The sequence below is a fragment of the Brassica rapa genome, chromosome A03 (assembly GCF_000309985.2).
Source record: "Brassica rapa cultivar Chiifu-401-42 chromosome A03, CAAS_Brap_v3.01, whole genome shotgun sequence".
NCBI lineage: Eukaryota > Viridiplantae > Streptophyta > Magnoliopsida > Brassicales > Brassicaceae > Brassica > Brassica rapa.
Window position 1 is genome coordinate 11,779,447 of NC_024797.2, and position 12,182 is coordinate 11,791,628.

The following is a 12,182-nucleotide window of genomic DNA, read 5'->3' on the forward strand; positions in this document are numbered from 1 at the left end:
AGACGTCCTATTGTCTGAAAAAACACCCTTAGTTCCCACCTCTTCAATCTTTCTCTGCAATGTGAAACTCTTATTCAATATAAACTAAAATATATCGTCAACTCAAATACATTTAAGGATAATTCACAAAGTTTTGCTTTGCTTGATTGTTTAAGTATACTCATATCAAGCAAAGAATTTTTAATACTAATCATAAAAATTCTATTTCAATCAAGCAAACAATCATTAAATTTTAACATTTTTATCAAGCATTTGAATTCAAATAGATACTCCTAAATAGAATTTAGATTTGTTGAAATCATATAGGTAAACGATGGATTTAGGTTTTCTGTGAAAGCTATGTCAGATTTCAACCTATATTCGAGACCCGATTGAAAAATAAATACCGAAACAAATGAAACTCCCTGCAATTGATAATTGATTTTACAGATCTCAAAATATTATCAACTTGACTAACCTTATAGCTTCTCATTTTCTGAATCGATTGTTTACTCTGTGGAAGACCAGTAACCTTCGATTGCTGTTATTGATTAGGTTTGGAACGGGAATACGTATTGCACAGAGAGATAAATCAGAAGATCGCTTTGGAATCGTCTGTGACGGTGATAAACGAAACAGTCGATTCGGGAACGGCAAATATGGGAAAAATTAAAAAAATTTGGGAAACAATATATCTGCAATTTGTGTTAAGACAATGACTTGCTTTTCCCCTCAAATATTGGACAATCATAATTAAGGAACAAATATAATCGGGCCTTTCAATTTATTTGTTTATTATTATGGCCCATTATAATTATTCAACTCATCTATTATGTTATATATGTTACGACAATATAATTTACATAAATGTTGTGAGAAATATTTTTTTTAATTCCAAGTTCTATTAAGTTGTGTTAAAGTCTTTACAATAATCAAATATAAATCTTTTAATAAGATTAGTTACCAAAAAAATGGTATGCTATTTTATTTGTCTTACTAAAAATATATCACATACTCGGTAATAAACAAAAATATTTATAGAAAGATCATTGACTGTAAATACAATTTAATCTTCCAATATCTATAAATACTTATATAACGAAAAAACAAAAATCCTATATCTCTTAATAAAAACCCCACCACATATCAGTAATATTCATCTTATAACCTAATTTTTAAAAAATTTTAAAAAATCTCACCCCGCGCAAGGCGCGGGTCTAATCCTAGTATACAGTATATAGCAAGAAAGACGGTGAATTCTTTTATTTTTATCCGGGGAAAAATCAACGGTTCTTATAATATTGGATTGAGCTTTTGAGAGCCATTAGGATACTTCCACGTGGATCGATCCCGTTCCATTGTTTCATCTTCTATCAGTTTTTACTTTTTACAGGGACCATTCTGTCCAGTGGGGTCTTAGCAGAGATACTATAGTATTTGCAATTTGCTTCATATTGTGGAAATTCATTTGATCCATTTCGCTTATCATAATAGTTCCCATCAACATTTTTAATTATAAGCCGTCAGATTTAACTTTTTCTAACCGTTGAAATTTTTATTAAAGATTTCTTTATGGAAAAAGCTAAACGCCCATACATGGGGTTGGACCCCATTGATGACTTGATGTAGGTCGAAAGGCTGCGGCGCCACACAAAAAAGGCTAATTAGTGTCTTTGGAATAATCCTCTCCTGGGCTCCAACATCCTATCGTCCTTGGACAAAACCGGTTAATCCCTTTTACAATCATGTACCTGTACTTGGAACACTGTTCAATCCAAAATTCAACACAAAAGATAACAATACAAAAGCAGAGCTAGAACAGTAACATGTTTAACCAAATCAAGAGTAATTTCACTCTCAATTTGATTCAAATTTATAATTTTGATTGAAATGTTTAACCGGTTTGAACCATTACCAAACACATGAACAGAAAGAAAAGAAAAGGCTACAAAACCATAACGAGTTAAAGAGGGCCTGGACTGGACCCTACTCTCCAGTGCTAGTGAAACCACACAATGTCGAGGGGAAAAAGGCCCCAATTATTGGACCTCACCACTCTCTCTCTCTCTCTTTCTCTGTCCACTTTTATGAACGGATCGGATCAGAAGTAAACCGGACTCGAATAAAGACAAAACATCGGTTTAGTCACTACACTTCTTCATCAGGCTTAAACTCAGTGGGTCCACTCAACAGAGTTTGGCTGCCCACCAAGTTTTGCCTACCCAGTGATAAGCACAGCATCACGTCAGCAGCATAAATCAATTTGGTTTACACAAGTGAATGAGAAGGTTCATGTTGTCTTCCACTCGCACTGATGAAAACGTTGATGCTTTGTTTCATTTATTTGGACGGGGTCCATTGTTTAAACATCAAACAGCTCATCATCAAAAACTACATCTTTGTGTGGTTGTATGTCCTAACTGAAATAAACGCAACTTCTTACAACGCTGTAACATTCCCTAAGGCAATCCAACAATGCGGATCTGTTCTGTTGCACAAGTGTTTTAACTCAAGATCCCGATATGTAAGTGTAACGTGACTGAGCTCCCACCAAAAGCTCCACAATTTTCTCTGAGGAGATACAAAGAGACAATGCAAGAAAGTGAGCAAATGAATTGGTGTCAGTGATCATAGGTATCTTTGTGAATGTAATGAAATCTTTAAAGCAAACCTGTGAGGAAGCCTATCAATGGAACTGGTTCCACCTTCTTCTGAGAGCTTTCCAGCTTCTCCCTGAAAGCATAACGGTTTATGACTGAAACTGAAACTGAAGCAAGAAAAGAGATGCATATTAACTTCACCCACTCACCTTGTGAACTTGGTGAAGAATGGATCTCTCATAAGGTACAACGCCCATAGCAGCTTTCGTCTCCTAAGCTGAACATCAAAACAAGGAATTTAAGTTAAACCGGTTGGACATATAATGTAACTTAGGTTCAATATATATCTAACCTCGTCCCTTTCAGGTTGAGAGAAATGGATTTGCTTGCTGCTCTTATCTCCCCACAACTTTAGATTTGAAAGAATCCCCATCCCCAGTGTGTCCACAGAAAGGGATATAGCCCAAGGAATCCAAGACCTGATTCCATATCTTCTGATGAAGAGAACATAGATGAGCGGTCTCGTTATGAACAGAACCTCACCCATCACAAACAATGCTCCTTTAACACCCTTCTCAGATAATAGCTCGGAGAGAGTTGTTCGCTTCTCATTGATCACTGCAGGCTCTATAACTGCTTGCTGCTGTTGAATCCTTCGAGACCAACCTGAGGTAGGAGATGTTGTTGTTGTTGTTCTTGCATTATGACCAAAGGAGCTTAAAGCTGACATCGCCCGTCCTTCCATGTTCCATGGATTATAAAGATTTTGGTTTCGATTCCTATCTAAAGTACCAGGTCTGTTTTGCAGCTCGGGTTGGTTAGGATCTTTGTCATCATTAGGTGTTTCCCCTCCATGAAGAAGCATCTTATATCCAGTGTTCCGAAACAAGGCTAACCTAACGAGCGCCCTGAAAAATTCACATTTGCTCAGATATCAAAACGTCAACAAAGTATGCTCTAATGTTTGTACTTTGTATACACAGACACATCCAAACTTACTTGATAGCTTCAGTTGCAATAATGAAGTTCCATTTTCTGTCTCCATAGAAGTGTTCAGCAGCCACTTCCACAACGGTTTCCAAGTCCTTTAGTATGGAGATTAGTAGCGGATAAGAAAGTGATGTATCAGCCCCGGAAGGTCCAACATGAGCACGAGTGGTTGGAACAGTTTCAATGATGTGTTCATTGATGGTTGTAAATATGCCCAAGAAAGCAGTAACTGTAAACAAGATTACCAAAAACTTTCATCAAAAGAAAGAAAAAAAGAAACATTTTTGCAGATGAATTTATCTCAGACACTAAACATGTGAAAGGAGGTACAAGTAAAGCATGTAACTTGAGAAACAAAATGGTTACCAAAAGAATCACAAAAACACCTGCTTCGGGTCCTATCTCTGAAGCTGAAAACTTCTCAGGAAGCAGCCATGTCAATCCCTGCCAAATCCCAAACACTCAATACACTGAGAACAAGCGATTAAGATCACAATCGCATCAAATCCACTAAATTAACTTCAGTAATTAAGCTTTTGTAAATGTTTCAACTTTCTCACACTCGATAGAGAAACGGTTCCTTCTCAAATTGCACTCACTCTATATGTAACACGTGTCCTCAAGCAAACATTTAAAAAAAAAATCTAGAAATTAGAGAGATTACTAAGCAGAAGAGAAATTAATCTTTACGTTGGCAAGAGATCCCAAAGAGTGTATATACTCTCTGTTCCTCCACACCCATTGCTTATAAGCTTCCATGGAGCTCCAGGAACAAGAAAATGTTGATAGGATTTTGTTTGGAATCGAACGGAATCTCTATTTCACTGAAGAGATTCGGAAACAAGATCATCCCATTCTCTTTTTTTTTTTTTGTTTCTTCTTCTTTTCTGGGTTGCTGGAGATGGTGAAAAGACTAGAACCCAATCTTGTCCGTCGATATCTATAGTTCGTTAAATCGACGGTTACGCTGTGATGACTCATTTTTAACATTAATCGGGAAAAGTATCTACTAGTATTGTGTAATTCAGGCCCAGTAAAGGCCCAAGAGTCTTTAACCGGAAACGATGTCGTTTACTAGATTTGTGATTCATCATCTTTCTCTTGGTTGCTGCAAGTAGTGACCACGAAGCCGGAAAGACGAAAACCCCTAGAAAGAGCTAGGGTTTGTTACTTGGGATCATCCACGAAGATGCAACTAACTCTCGAATTCGGGTGAGATTCTCTCTCTTTCGAAACCTCTCAACTCCCACCGAGTTTTGCTTCTTAGATTAGTCTGAACGATTGGATATACATATGTGTATAGTTCCTGTTCGCTGATTAAAACTTTGATTTGATCCATAGGGGTGGTTTAGAGCTGCTCTGTGATTCTGAAAAGATCCATAAAGTAAACGTCGATTTACCCAATGGAGTAGAAGAGGTAAAAAAGCTTCAATCTTTATTATTATTATTATTTATCTAAAAAGGTTACTGTTTTCTCTTGAAATTAGTTAACAATGAAGGATTTGCTTTCGTGGGTTCGCACAAATGTGATCAAAGAGAGGCCTGAGATGTTCATCAAGGGAGATACTGTGTATGTCTGCTTCTCTGCTTTCATCAGATATAAATTGTTTATTAACATGGGAAAAGGGTCGATTCTTGTGCAGGAGACCTGGTGTTCTTGTGCTAGTGAATGACTGTGACTGGGAGCTTAGCGGTCAGCTTGAGACCACTATCGAAGACAAAGATGTTATCGTTTTCATCTCGACCTTGCACGGTGGATAAAAGAACATGTAGCTGAGGAGTAAGGAGTTCATCATCGAACCTTTTCAAACTATCTATGTTCTTCACTTCTGTTATGTAATCTCAGCAACCGCAGACAGAACCTAATGTGTTTGTTTTACTTGAAGACTGGTCGTAGACTTGTCTTACTAATAATAATAATACATACATTGAAGACTGATTGTAGACTTGTCTTGTCAAGAAGAATACATACACACCTCTAAACCTTTTAACTATCTATCTTCTTCACTTCTATTATGTAATATCTGCAAATACATAAACTTAAATGTGTTCGTTTCTTTGGCTTCACTTGTTTTGGTAACAATCCTATAATCGCCTGGTTACGCATTGCTAGATTTAATTAGAAAACATGATAATATCTACTTCCTTGGTCGATCTTTGGCGCACCCTGCTCAATTGGTAGCCAGTGAGTCTTGCCATTTGTGAGGAAAACAAATACATAAATCATCCGGTCACATATTGCAAATGATGGGCCATGTAGATCAAGTATAATGGGCCGTAACTAATATATTTCAGCCCATTATTACTATTATTCAACAAAAGAAATTATTTCTGGTGGCGTTTAGGTCGGTTTCTGGTTAAAGTGTACAGAGTGCTGTTTATAAAGGTGGTGTTGTTCGTTCAAAGGGATTACAACTTTCAAAAAGGCATTTTGTCGGCTGATTCTGCTTTCTCTGAGGCTTGTCATCGATCCCTAGAAGCTAACGAAGATGGTTAGTTCTCTCTTGTTTAATCGTGTCGTGTCTGAATGCAATTCTTAGGTTGTGATTGACTTTGAATTAGTGTTTCGTGATTTGATTAATAGAGACTTAAAATGGTTCTGATTAAAAAGACTGTAACTTTGAATAATTGACAGGTTCTTCAAAACGATATTGATCTGCTAAACCCACCAGCTGAGCTTGAGAAGAGGAAGCACAAGCTCAAGCGTCTTATTCAGTCCCCTAACTCGTTTTTCATGGTAATTCTTTCTTTTCTTCAAAGTTTTAAACTTTTTTTTGCTGTTTTATCATCACTCTCTGTATCTGTTTGATGTTAAGAACTGTTGTGAATGGAGTTGGAGTTTTGTTCTCATTGGTTAAATCAGCAGTAGACTAATTAGATTCTTTTTTATGTCATTTGGTTTGATGTAGGATGTGAAGTGCCAAGGCTGCTTTAACATGTAAGCTTTGGAACTATTTTATTTTTGAATCTGTCCATGTTTTTACTCTGTTAATTTATGATGAATGATTGGTTGTGTGTGGTTGCAGTACGACAGTGTTCAGCCACTCGCAGACGGTTGTGGTATGTGGAAACTGCCAGACTGTGTTGTGCCAACCCACAGGAGGAAAGGCTAGGCTCACTGAAGGTTGCTCTTTCAGGAAAAAGTGAACAAGATTGCTCTCCACTCTCTCTTAGCCAGCAGCCACATCTTTTCTTTTAGTTTCTTCTTCCTTTGTAGTTCTCCTTTATTGATTTTGGATGATTTTTTTTGAGCTAGTAAAACCTCATGTGTTCATGACTTGAGTTTAAAAGTATATTTGATCTTGGAGTTGAGTTAAGTTTACTCAGTTCATCAATGTGTTTATTTATTATATATCTGAGTTCTTTCATCAATGTGTTTATTTACTTAGCTGTCATCTTAGCTCCACACAAGCAGCTTCCAGCTCTCGTCTCCTCTGAATAATATCTAAGGTTTCTTGTTTTCTTGCGTGTAAAATATTAGTGGAGTTTGGTTCATACTCTTTATGAACCTGTTAACCACACGATATGTTGAAAGAGACTCACATCTTCTCTTTGAAACAAAGTCTTTCTCTTTCTTTATAGCTTAAGCTTCAATCTTGTTTAGATCGATCTGTGTTTGGAGCTCTCTCTATACCTTCTTCAGAAGGGTATTCGTGTCTTTTTCCTTTAATATTCCAGGACTGTTTGAGCCTTTTTCTTAAACAATTCTCATTTAATGGATGATGATGATGATGGATGCTACTTCTATTTATCTATTATCATTATCACTTAGCTTTTATAGCAATCAATGTTCACACCGACGCAAGTAAAAGAAACAGGCTTTTATTAGCACTTGTTAAATTGTGTCTGGTAAGGTTTTGTTTTCCATTAAACGTCGAAAGCTTTGTTATGATCATTTCAAGATTCTCAAAACTCTTTTGATGTCGTCTTCCTTATTGTTAATTGTTTTCAAATCCATCTCCATATTTATAACATATCTATCAACTTGTTCATCACTCATCAAAATATCTCATCAAGAAATAGAGCTCCACGATTGTCTGATCATGGTGGAGGAGAAGAAACCCGGAAACGAAACTCTGGTCGATCCAACAGTTGAAGATATGTTACTACATGCATTAGAGCTTGTCCCTATTGCTTTGGACAAAGCAAGAACTATTACATGTTTCTCCAGCAGGTGGAGAGTGATCATATCAAGGTTAGAGAAGGTACCGACATGTTTATCAGATTTCTCTAGCCATCCTTGCTTCTCCAAAAACACTCTCTGCAAAGAACAGATTCAAGCGGTCTTACAAACCTTGAAAGAAGCCAACGAGCTCGCGGATGTATGCGTGCAAGAGAAGCAAGAAGGGAAACTGAAGATGCAGAGTGATCTCGATTCTCTATCTGCGAAAATCGATCTTAGCTTGAAAGATTGTGGATTGCTAATGAAAACAGACGTTCTCGGAGAAGTTACACAATCAATTCAAGTCAGAGAGTTGCTTGCTCGACTTCAAATAGGTCACTTGGAGTCAAAACGCAAGGCTCTTGAGCAGCTCGTTGAGGTAATGAAAGACGACGAAAAAGCGGTTATAACCGCTTTGGTTCGGACCAATGTGGCGTCTTTGGTGCAGCTTTTGACAGCCACTTCGCTTAGTGTAAGAGAGAATGCTGTGACTGTGATCTGCTCTTTAGCTGAATCAGGAAAATGCGAGAATTGGCTTGTCTCCGAGAACGTGTTGCCTCCATTGATAAGGCTCCTTGAATCCGGCAGTCAAGTAGCCAAAGAGAAAGCTGTTATGTCGTTGCAGAGATTGTCCATTTCATCGGAGACATCGCGTTTGATTGTTGGACACGGAGGGGTTAGTCCGTTGATAGAGATTTGCAAAACAGGGGACTCTGTTTCTCAAGCTGCTTCCGCTTGTACTTTGAAGAACATCTCCTCTGTTCCTGAAGTAAGACAGAACCTTGCGGAAGAAGGAATCGTTAAATTGATGATTAACTTGCTTAACTGCAGAGTTCTGATGGGATCTAAAGAGTATGCAGCGGAGTGTCTTCAGAATCTCACTTTGAGCAACGAAGCTCTACGAAGATTGGTTGTATCAGAGAACGGGGTTCAAACTCTGCTCGCTTACTTAGATGCACCTCTCCCACAAGAAGCTGGAGTTACGGCGATTCGGAACCTCGTTGGCTCTGTTTCTGTTGAGACTTACTTCAAGATCGTCCCATGTTTAGTCCATGTTCTTGAGTCAGGATCAACAGGAGCTAAGCAAGCGGCTGCATCAACTCTTTTCAGGATTGCTACATCGAATGAGACTAAGAGAATGATCGGTGAATCGGGTTGTATCCCTTTATTGATAAGAATGTTGGAGGCGAAAGAGAATGGAGCTAGAGAGGTTGCTGCTCAAGCTATAGCGAGCCTTGTGACGGTTCCAAGGAACTGCAGAGAAGTGAAGAGAGATGAGAAGGGTGTGATGAGTCTTGTGATGCTGCTTGAGCCTAGTCCGAGCAATTCGGCAAAGAAGTATGCGGTTTCGGTTTTGGCCGCTCTGTGTTCGAGCAAGAAGTGTAAAAAGCAGATGGTTTCTGGTGGAGCTGTTGGTTATCTGAACAAGTTGTCGGAACTGGAGGTTCCTGGCTCCAAGAAGCTTCTTGAGAGGATTGAGAAAGGGAAACTGAAAAGTTTCTTTAGTAGGAAGTAGATGAAGAAAATGAGGCAAAATCTTATATTAAAACTATGGTATATAATATTTGTGTATGTTGTAATGTTTCATAATCTTATACTCCCTCCGTTTTTTATTATAAGTCGTTTTAGAGAATCTTTTTTGTTCCAAATTATATGTCGTTTTCGGTTTTCTATGTAAAATTTATTAATAATTAATGTTGTATGACCAATAGTAATATATCTTCTATTTTTCTATTGGTTGAATTGTGGTTAGGTAAATAATTAATGATGTTTTTGTTTAGAAAATATAAGAAATTAATGATTTTCTTAATCTACGTGCATAGCTGTAAAACGACTTATATTAAAAAACGGAAGGAGTATGAAACATAGCCAATGGTATTTGATAAGAAGAATATTGTACACATTTCAATGAAGCAAAACAAAACAGTGTTTTATTATTTTTATAAGAGTCACAAGATGAATGTTTTCCTATATATCTCAACAACAAACAAAATACAAAAAAAACAAACCTCAGTTCGTGAAAATGATAAAGAGAAGAATGGGGTTTGGAGATGAGAATCAAGTGGTGGAGATTCTGATGCCGCTAAGAACATAGCCTCCAAAAGAGCTCATCTGCATGTGAGGGTGAGTTCTTGATGGAAGCACCTGATATTCGCGTAGCCATGGTTCTGTTATTTGCAGATTGATGGCCATCTTCCCTTGCTGAAGGTTGTGCATACATGTCGCCAGAGGCTGTGAATGTTCATCATATCATGAGATTCTCTTCTTATGCAAAACTAAAATATAATGAGAAGCTTTCGTCTTATGACAACACATACCTGTAAATACTGATGATATATTGCAAAGGGAGCAGAGTAGGAGAGCAGTGGCAATACATCTTTAGCTAAAGTCCATGGGTCTTGGTCTTGTGCTGCCATGATTAAGCTGAAAAATCACACGACACAAGTGAGGACATCGTATGAACCGAAACCAAATTTCAGTAATAGAGGAAGTGTTTCATAGTAGTCACCTAGAGAAACCGTTTTCTTTCCACATTTCTACTGCTTCTTTAGAAGCTTTGGCTCCAGGTTGTGGGGCCTTGGTAATTTTGCTCTCTCGTACAGCAATATCATCTACTCTAGCCTCAGCTGTCACAGATACATCTTCTACCATATCAGATGCAGATGAGTCCTGCAATTTTCAATTACAACCTTTCCTTAAAACCAGAAGATTTATAAACAACTAAGACTCAAGAGAAACGGTAAAGGTTGGCAACTTGCATAGTTATGAACTCCTACTTGTTGATTGTTTTCTTCAGGGGGTGCAGTTTTGGCTGATGAGAGCTCGTTTATAGATGAATGCACGATCCTATAAACGTCCAGCAATGTCAATTATAGATAACTTTAAAATAGAAACTACAGAGAGAGAGAGAGAGAGAGAGAGAGAGAGAGAGAGAGAGAGAGAGAAGCTGAACATACCTCTCTCTAATCTTGTCGGTAAAGTTGAACATCTTAACCATATCCACAGAGGAAGGAGAATCCCCTTTATATGTATTGCAAACATAACCAGTGCCTCCTAATCGTTCAGCCACTGCACCAGTGACAAGGCCACCAACCATATCCACCACTAGAACATCCGAGTATGCGGTGACGTTAGCCATCGTTAACAAAAGAGATAACGCATCTACACGTATGAATCTACAACAAAAAGAAACACAATAGCAATCAGTACCAATTATATCGGTTGTTAACTTAGGATCTTCCCAATACAGTTAAATGAAGGAAACAAAGAATACATACCCGATTCTGGCTGGATATTTCTTGAAATAAGCTTCACAGATACTGGCCAAAACATAAACAGATCCAAGAATAAGAGAAACGAAAGAAGTCGAAAACAAAAAGAGACGGAAACAGAAAAAAAATTACAAACCTTCGAGCAAAAGCGCGTCTTAGAAGCACCTTTGGGGCATACTTCTTCTGCTTCTTAAGCTTATATTTTTCCTATAAAAACAAAAAGATTAAACAAGAAAATCAATCATCTGTCTCCCAAACTTATAAAGATTCAAAGTAGAAGCAGAGAGAAGTAAACTGCAATGACATGTACCTGAGACAACTGAAACTTCTTGTCAAATGTTTTGCTGTTTGCAATCAGTGCTTCAATAATCTCATCCCCTTTTGCACCCTCTCTACACATTATCAAAAGTTAGCAGATTCTTCTATATATAATAAACACACAGAGATCAGACAAGTTAAAGCCTTGTTCAAACCTCCGCATAGCTTCAATCTCTTCACAAGTGAGGTTCTGAGATTCATTATCGTCGATAAGTTCTCTATTATCTCTAGCATCATCGTCTACAACATTAACGCTGGTGCTTTCTGCCATTATTAGCAAACATCAAATTCAATCAATCTATAACCAAAACATCAAAAGCTGAACATTCTTTCAAAGTGAATTTGGGGAGAAAGACGAAACCTTTTTTGACGGGAAGAATGCGAGAGAGGAAAGAACCATCTTCTCCGGTTTCGACTTGGAACAGAGATCCAAACGGAGCTCCAATCAATGGCTTCAACGAGTAATTCGTATTCCCGATTTTAAATATACTGTCAAAAAAAAAACTAAATCAATCAATCAAATATAATAGAGGATTGAGAATCAAATCTGGAAGAAGAAGAAGAAGACTCACGCGCCACCGGAGAGACGAGCGAAGACGAGACGGTCTCCATCGTTCACGTCCAGCAACACGCTGCAACCTTCGCTAGCAAATCTCGGATTTGGATCTTGTGCCTTATTGATTTTCTGATCCTCCGACTTAGCCTGATCCTCCTTACTGTGCTCCATCGAGACCGAGAGAGAAAATAAACTGCAGTTTTGTTTTTTGGGAGTTTAATTCGGGTTAAAGACAAGTGAACAAGGGGGATTACTGTTTAAAACCCTACGACATGGTTTTGCCGGTTGAGAAGGAAGAGTGGGGT

At 37.9% G+C, this 12,182-nt stretch overlaps 5 protein-coding genes across 8 annotated transcripts; 3 read left to right on the forward strand and 2 right to left on the reverse strand.

Moving 5' to 3' along the window:
- Positions 1-2,285: 2,285 nt before the first annotated feature.
- LOC103858184 (peroxisome biogenesis protein 16) lies at positions 2,286-4,550 on the reverse strand. The gene is made up of 7 exons (XM_009135495.3): positions 4,260-4,550; positions 3,956-4,013; positions 3,579-3,798; positions 2,932-3,487; positions 2,789-2,856; positions 2,651-2,712; positions 2,286-2,550 (listed from the first exon to the last, which is right to left on the reverse strand). The coding sequence occupies exons 1-7, from the start codon at positions 4,326-4,328 to the stop codon at positions 2,489-2,491; spliced, it is 1,095 nt and encodes a 364-aa protein (XP_009133743.1). The 5' UTR covers positions 4,329-4,550; the 3' UTR covers positions 2,286-2,488.
- An 83-nt stretch (positions 4,551-4,633) lies between these two features.
- On the forward strand, positions 4,634-5,515 carry LOC103858185 (ubiquitin-related modifier 1 homolog 1). The gene is made up of 4 exons (XM_009135497.3): positions 4,634-4,781; positions 4,911-4,986; positions 5,057-5,139; positions 5,213-5,515. Exons 1-4 carry the CDS (start codon positions 4,759-4,761, stop codon positions 5,328-5,330), a joined length of 300 nt encoding a protein of 99 aa, XP_009133745.1. The 5' UTR covers positions 4,634-4,758; the 3' UTR covers positions 5,331-5,515.
- Positions 5,516-5,843: 328 nt separating this feature from the next.
- Positions 5,844-6,921, forward strand: LOC103858186 (40S ribosomal protein S27-2). Its single transcript, XM_009135498.3, has 4 exons — positions 5,844-6,061; positions 6,205-6,306; positions 6,479-6,507; positions 6,596-6,921. Exons 1-4 carry the CDS (start codon positions 6,059-6,061, stop codon positions 6,714-6,716), a joined length of 255 nt encoding a protein of 84 aa, XP_009133746.1. The 5' UTR covers positions 5,844-6,058; the 3' UTR covers positions 6,717-6,921.
- Positions 6,922-7,150: 229 nt separating this feature from the next.
- LOC103858187 (protein CELLULOSE SYNTHASE INTERACTIVE 1) lies at positions 7,151-9,704 on the forward strand. 2 transcript variants are annotated; one of them, XR_004456025.1, is made up of 2 exons: positions 7,151-9,320; positions 9,591-9,704. XR_004456025.1 is itself a non-coding variant. In XM_009135499.3 (1 exon), exon 1 carries the CDS (start codon positions 7,490-7,492, stop codon positions 9,245-9,247), a length of 1,758 nt encoding a protein of 585 aa, XP_009133747.1. In that variant the 5' UTR covers positions 7,151-7,489; the 3' UTR covers positions 9,248-9,465. The 2 variants fall into 2 exon arrangements, 1 of the variants encoding a protein (XP_009133747.1); XM_009135499.3 differs by lacking the exon at positions 9,591-9,704 and having other exon boundaries at positions 7,151-9,465.
- Positions 9,641-12,155, reverse strand: LOC103858188 (tRNA (adenine(58)-N(1))-methyltransferase non-catalytic subunit trm6). 3 transcript variants are annotated; one of them, XM_018657971.2, is made up of 11 exons: positions 11,894-12,155; positions 11,683-11,810; positions 11,477-11,585; positions 11,314-11,395; positions 11,140-11,210; positions 11,010-11,051; positions 10,689-10,907; positions 10,512-10,578; positions 10,241-10,401; positions 10,050-10,155; positions 9,641-9,963 (listed from the first exon to the last, which is right to left on the reverse strand). In XM_018657971.2, exons 1-11 carry the CDS (start codon positions 12,046-12,048, stop codon positions 9,790-9,792), a joined length of 1,314 nt encoding a protein of 437 aa, XP_018513487.1. In that variant the 5' UTR covers positions 12,049-12,155; the 3' UTR covers positions 9,641-9,789. The 3 variants fall into 3 exon arrangements, with proteins under 3 accessions (XP_018513487.1, XP_009133748.1, XP_018513486.1); XM_009135500.2 differs by having other exon boundaries at positions 10,509-10,578; XM_018657970.2 differs by having other exon boundaries at positions 10,491-10,578.
- Between the last annotated feature and the right edge of the window lie 27 nt (positions 12,156-12,182).

Bases quoted from the DNA above. Each gene is read 5' to 3' on its own strand.
- LOC103858184 (XM_009135495.3), bottom strand. From the start codon at position 4,328: ATGGAAGCTTATAAGCAATGGGTGTGGAGGAACAGAGAGTATATACAC. The intron at 2,857-2,931 runs GTTAGATATATA...TTTGATGTTCAG, and splicing joins CTCAACCTGAAAGGGACGAG to CTTAGGAGACGAAAGCTGCT. The intron at 2,551-2,650 runs GTTTGCTTTAAA...GTATCTCCTCAG, and splicing joins ATTGATAGGCTTCCTCACAG to AGAAAATTGTGGAGCTTTTG.
- LOC103858185 (XM_009135497.3), top strand. From the start codon at position 4,759: ATGCAACTAACTCTCGAATTCGG. The intron at 4,782-4,910 runs GTGAGATTCTCT...TTTGATCCATAG, and splicing joins CAACTAACTCTCGAATTCGG to GGGTGGTTTAGAGCTGCTCT. The intron at 5,140-5,212 runs GTATGTCTGCTT...ATTCTTGTGCAG, and splicing joins TTCATCAAGGGAGATACTGT to GAGACCTGGTGTTCTTGTGC.
- LOC103858186 (XM_009135498.3), top strand. The intron at 6,307-6,478 runs GTAATTCTTTCT...GGTTTGATGTAG, and splicing joins CCCCTAACTCGTTTTTCATG to GATGTGAAGTGCCAAGGCTG. The intron at 6,508-6,595 runs GTAAGCTTTGGA...GTGTGGTTGCAG, and splicing joins TGCCAAGGCTGCTTTAACAT to TACGACAGTGTTCAGCCACT.
- LOC103858187 (XM_009135499.3), top strand. From the start codon at position 7,490: ATGTCGTCTTCCTTATTGTTAATTGTTTTCAAATCCATCTCCATATTT.
- LOC103858188 (XM_018657970.2), bottom strand. From the start codon at position 12,048: ATGGAGCACAGTAAGGAGGATCAGGCTAAGTCGGAGGATCAGAAAATC. The intron at 11,211-11,313 runs GTACATGTCATT...TTGTTTTTATAG, and splicing joins AGAAGTTTCAGTTGTCTCAG to GAAAAATATAAGCTTAAGAA. The intron at 10,156-10,240 runs GTGACTACTATG...GTGATTTTTCAG, and splicing joins AAAGAAAACGGTTTCTCTAG to CTTAATCATGGCAGCACAAG.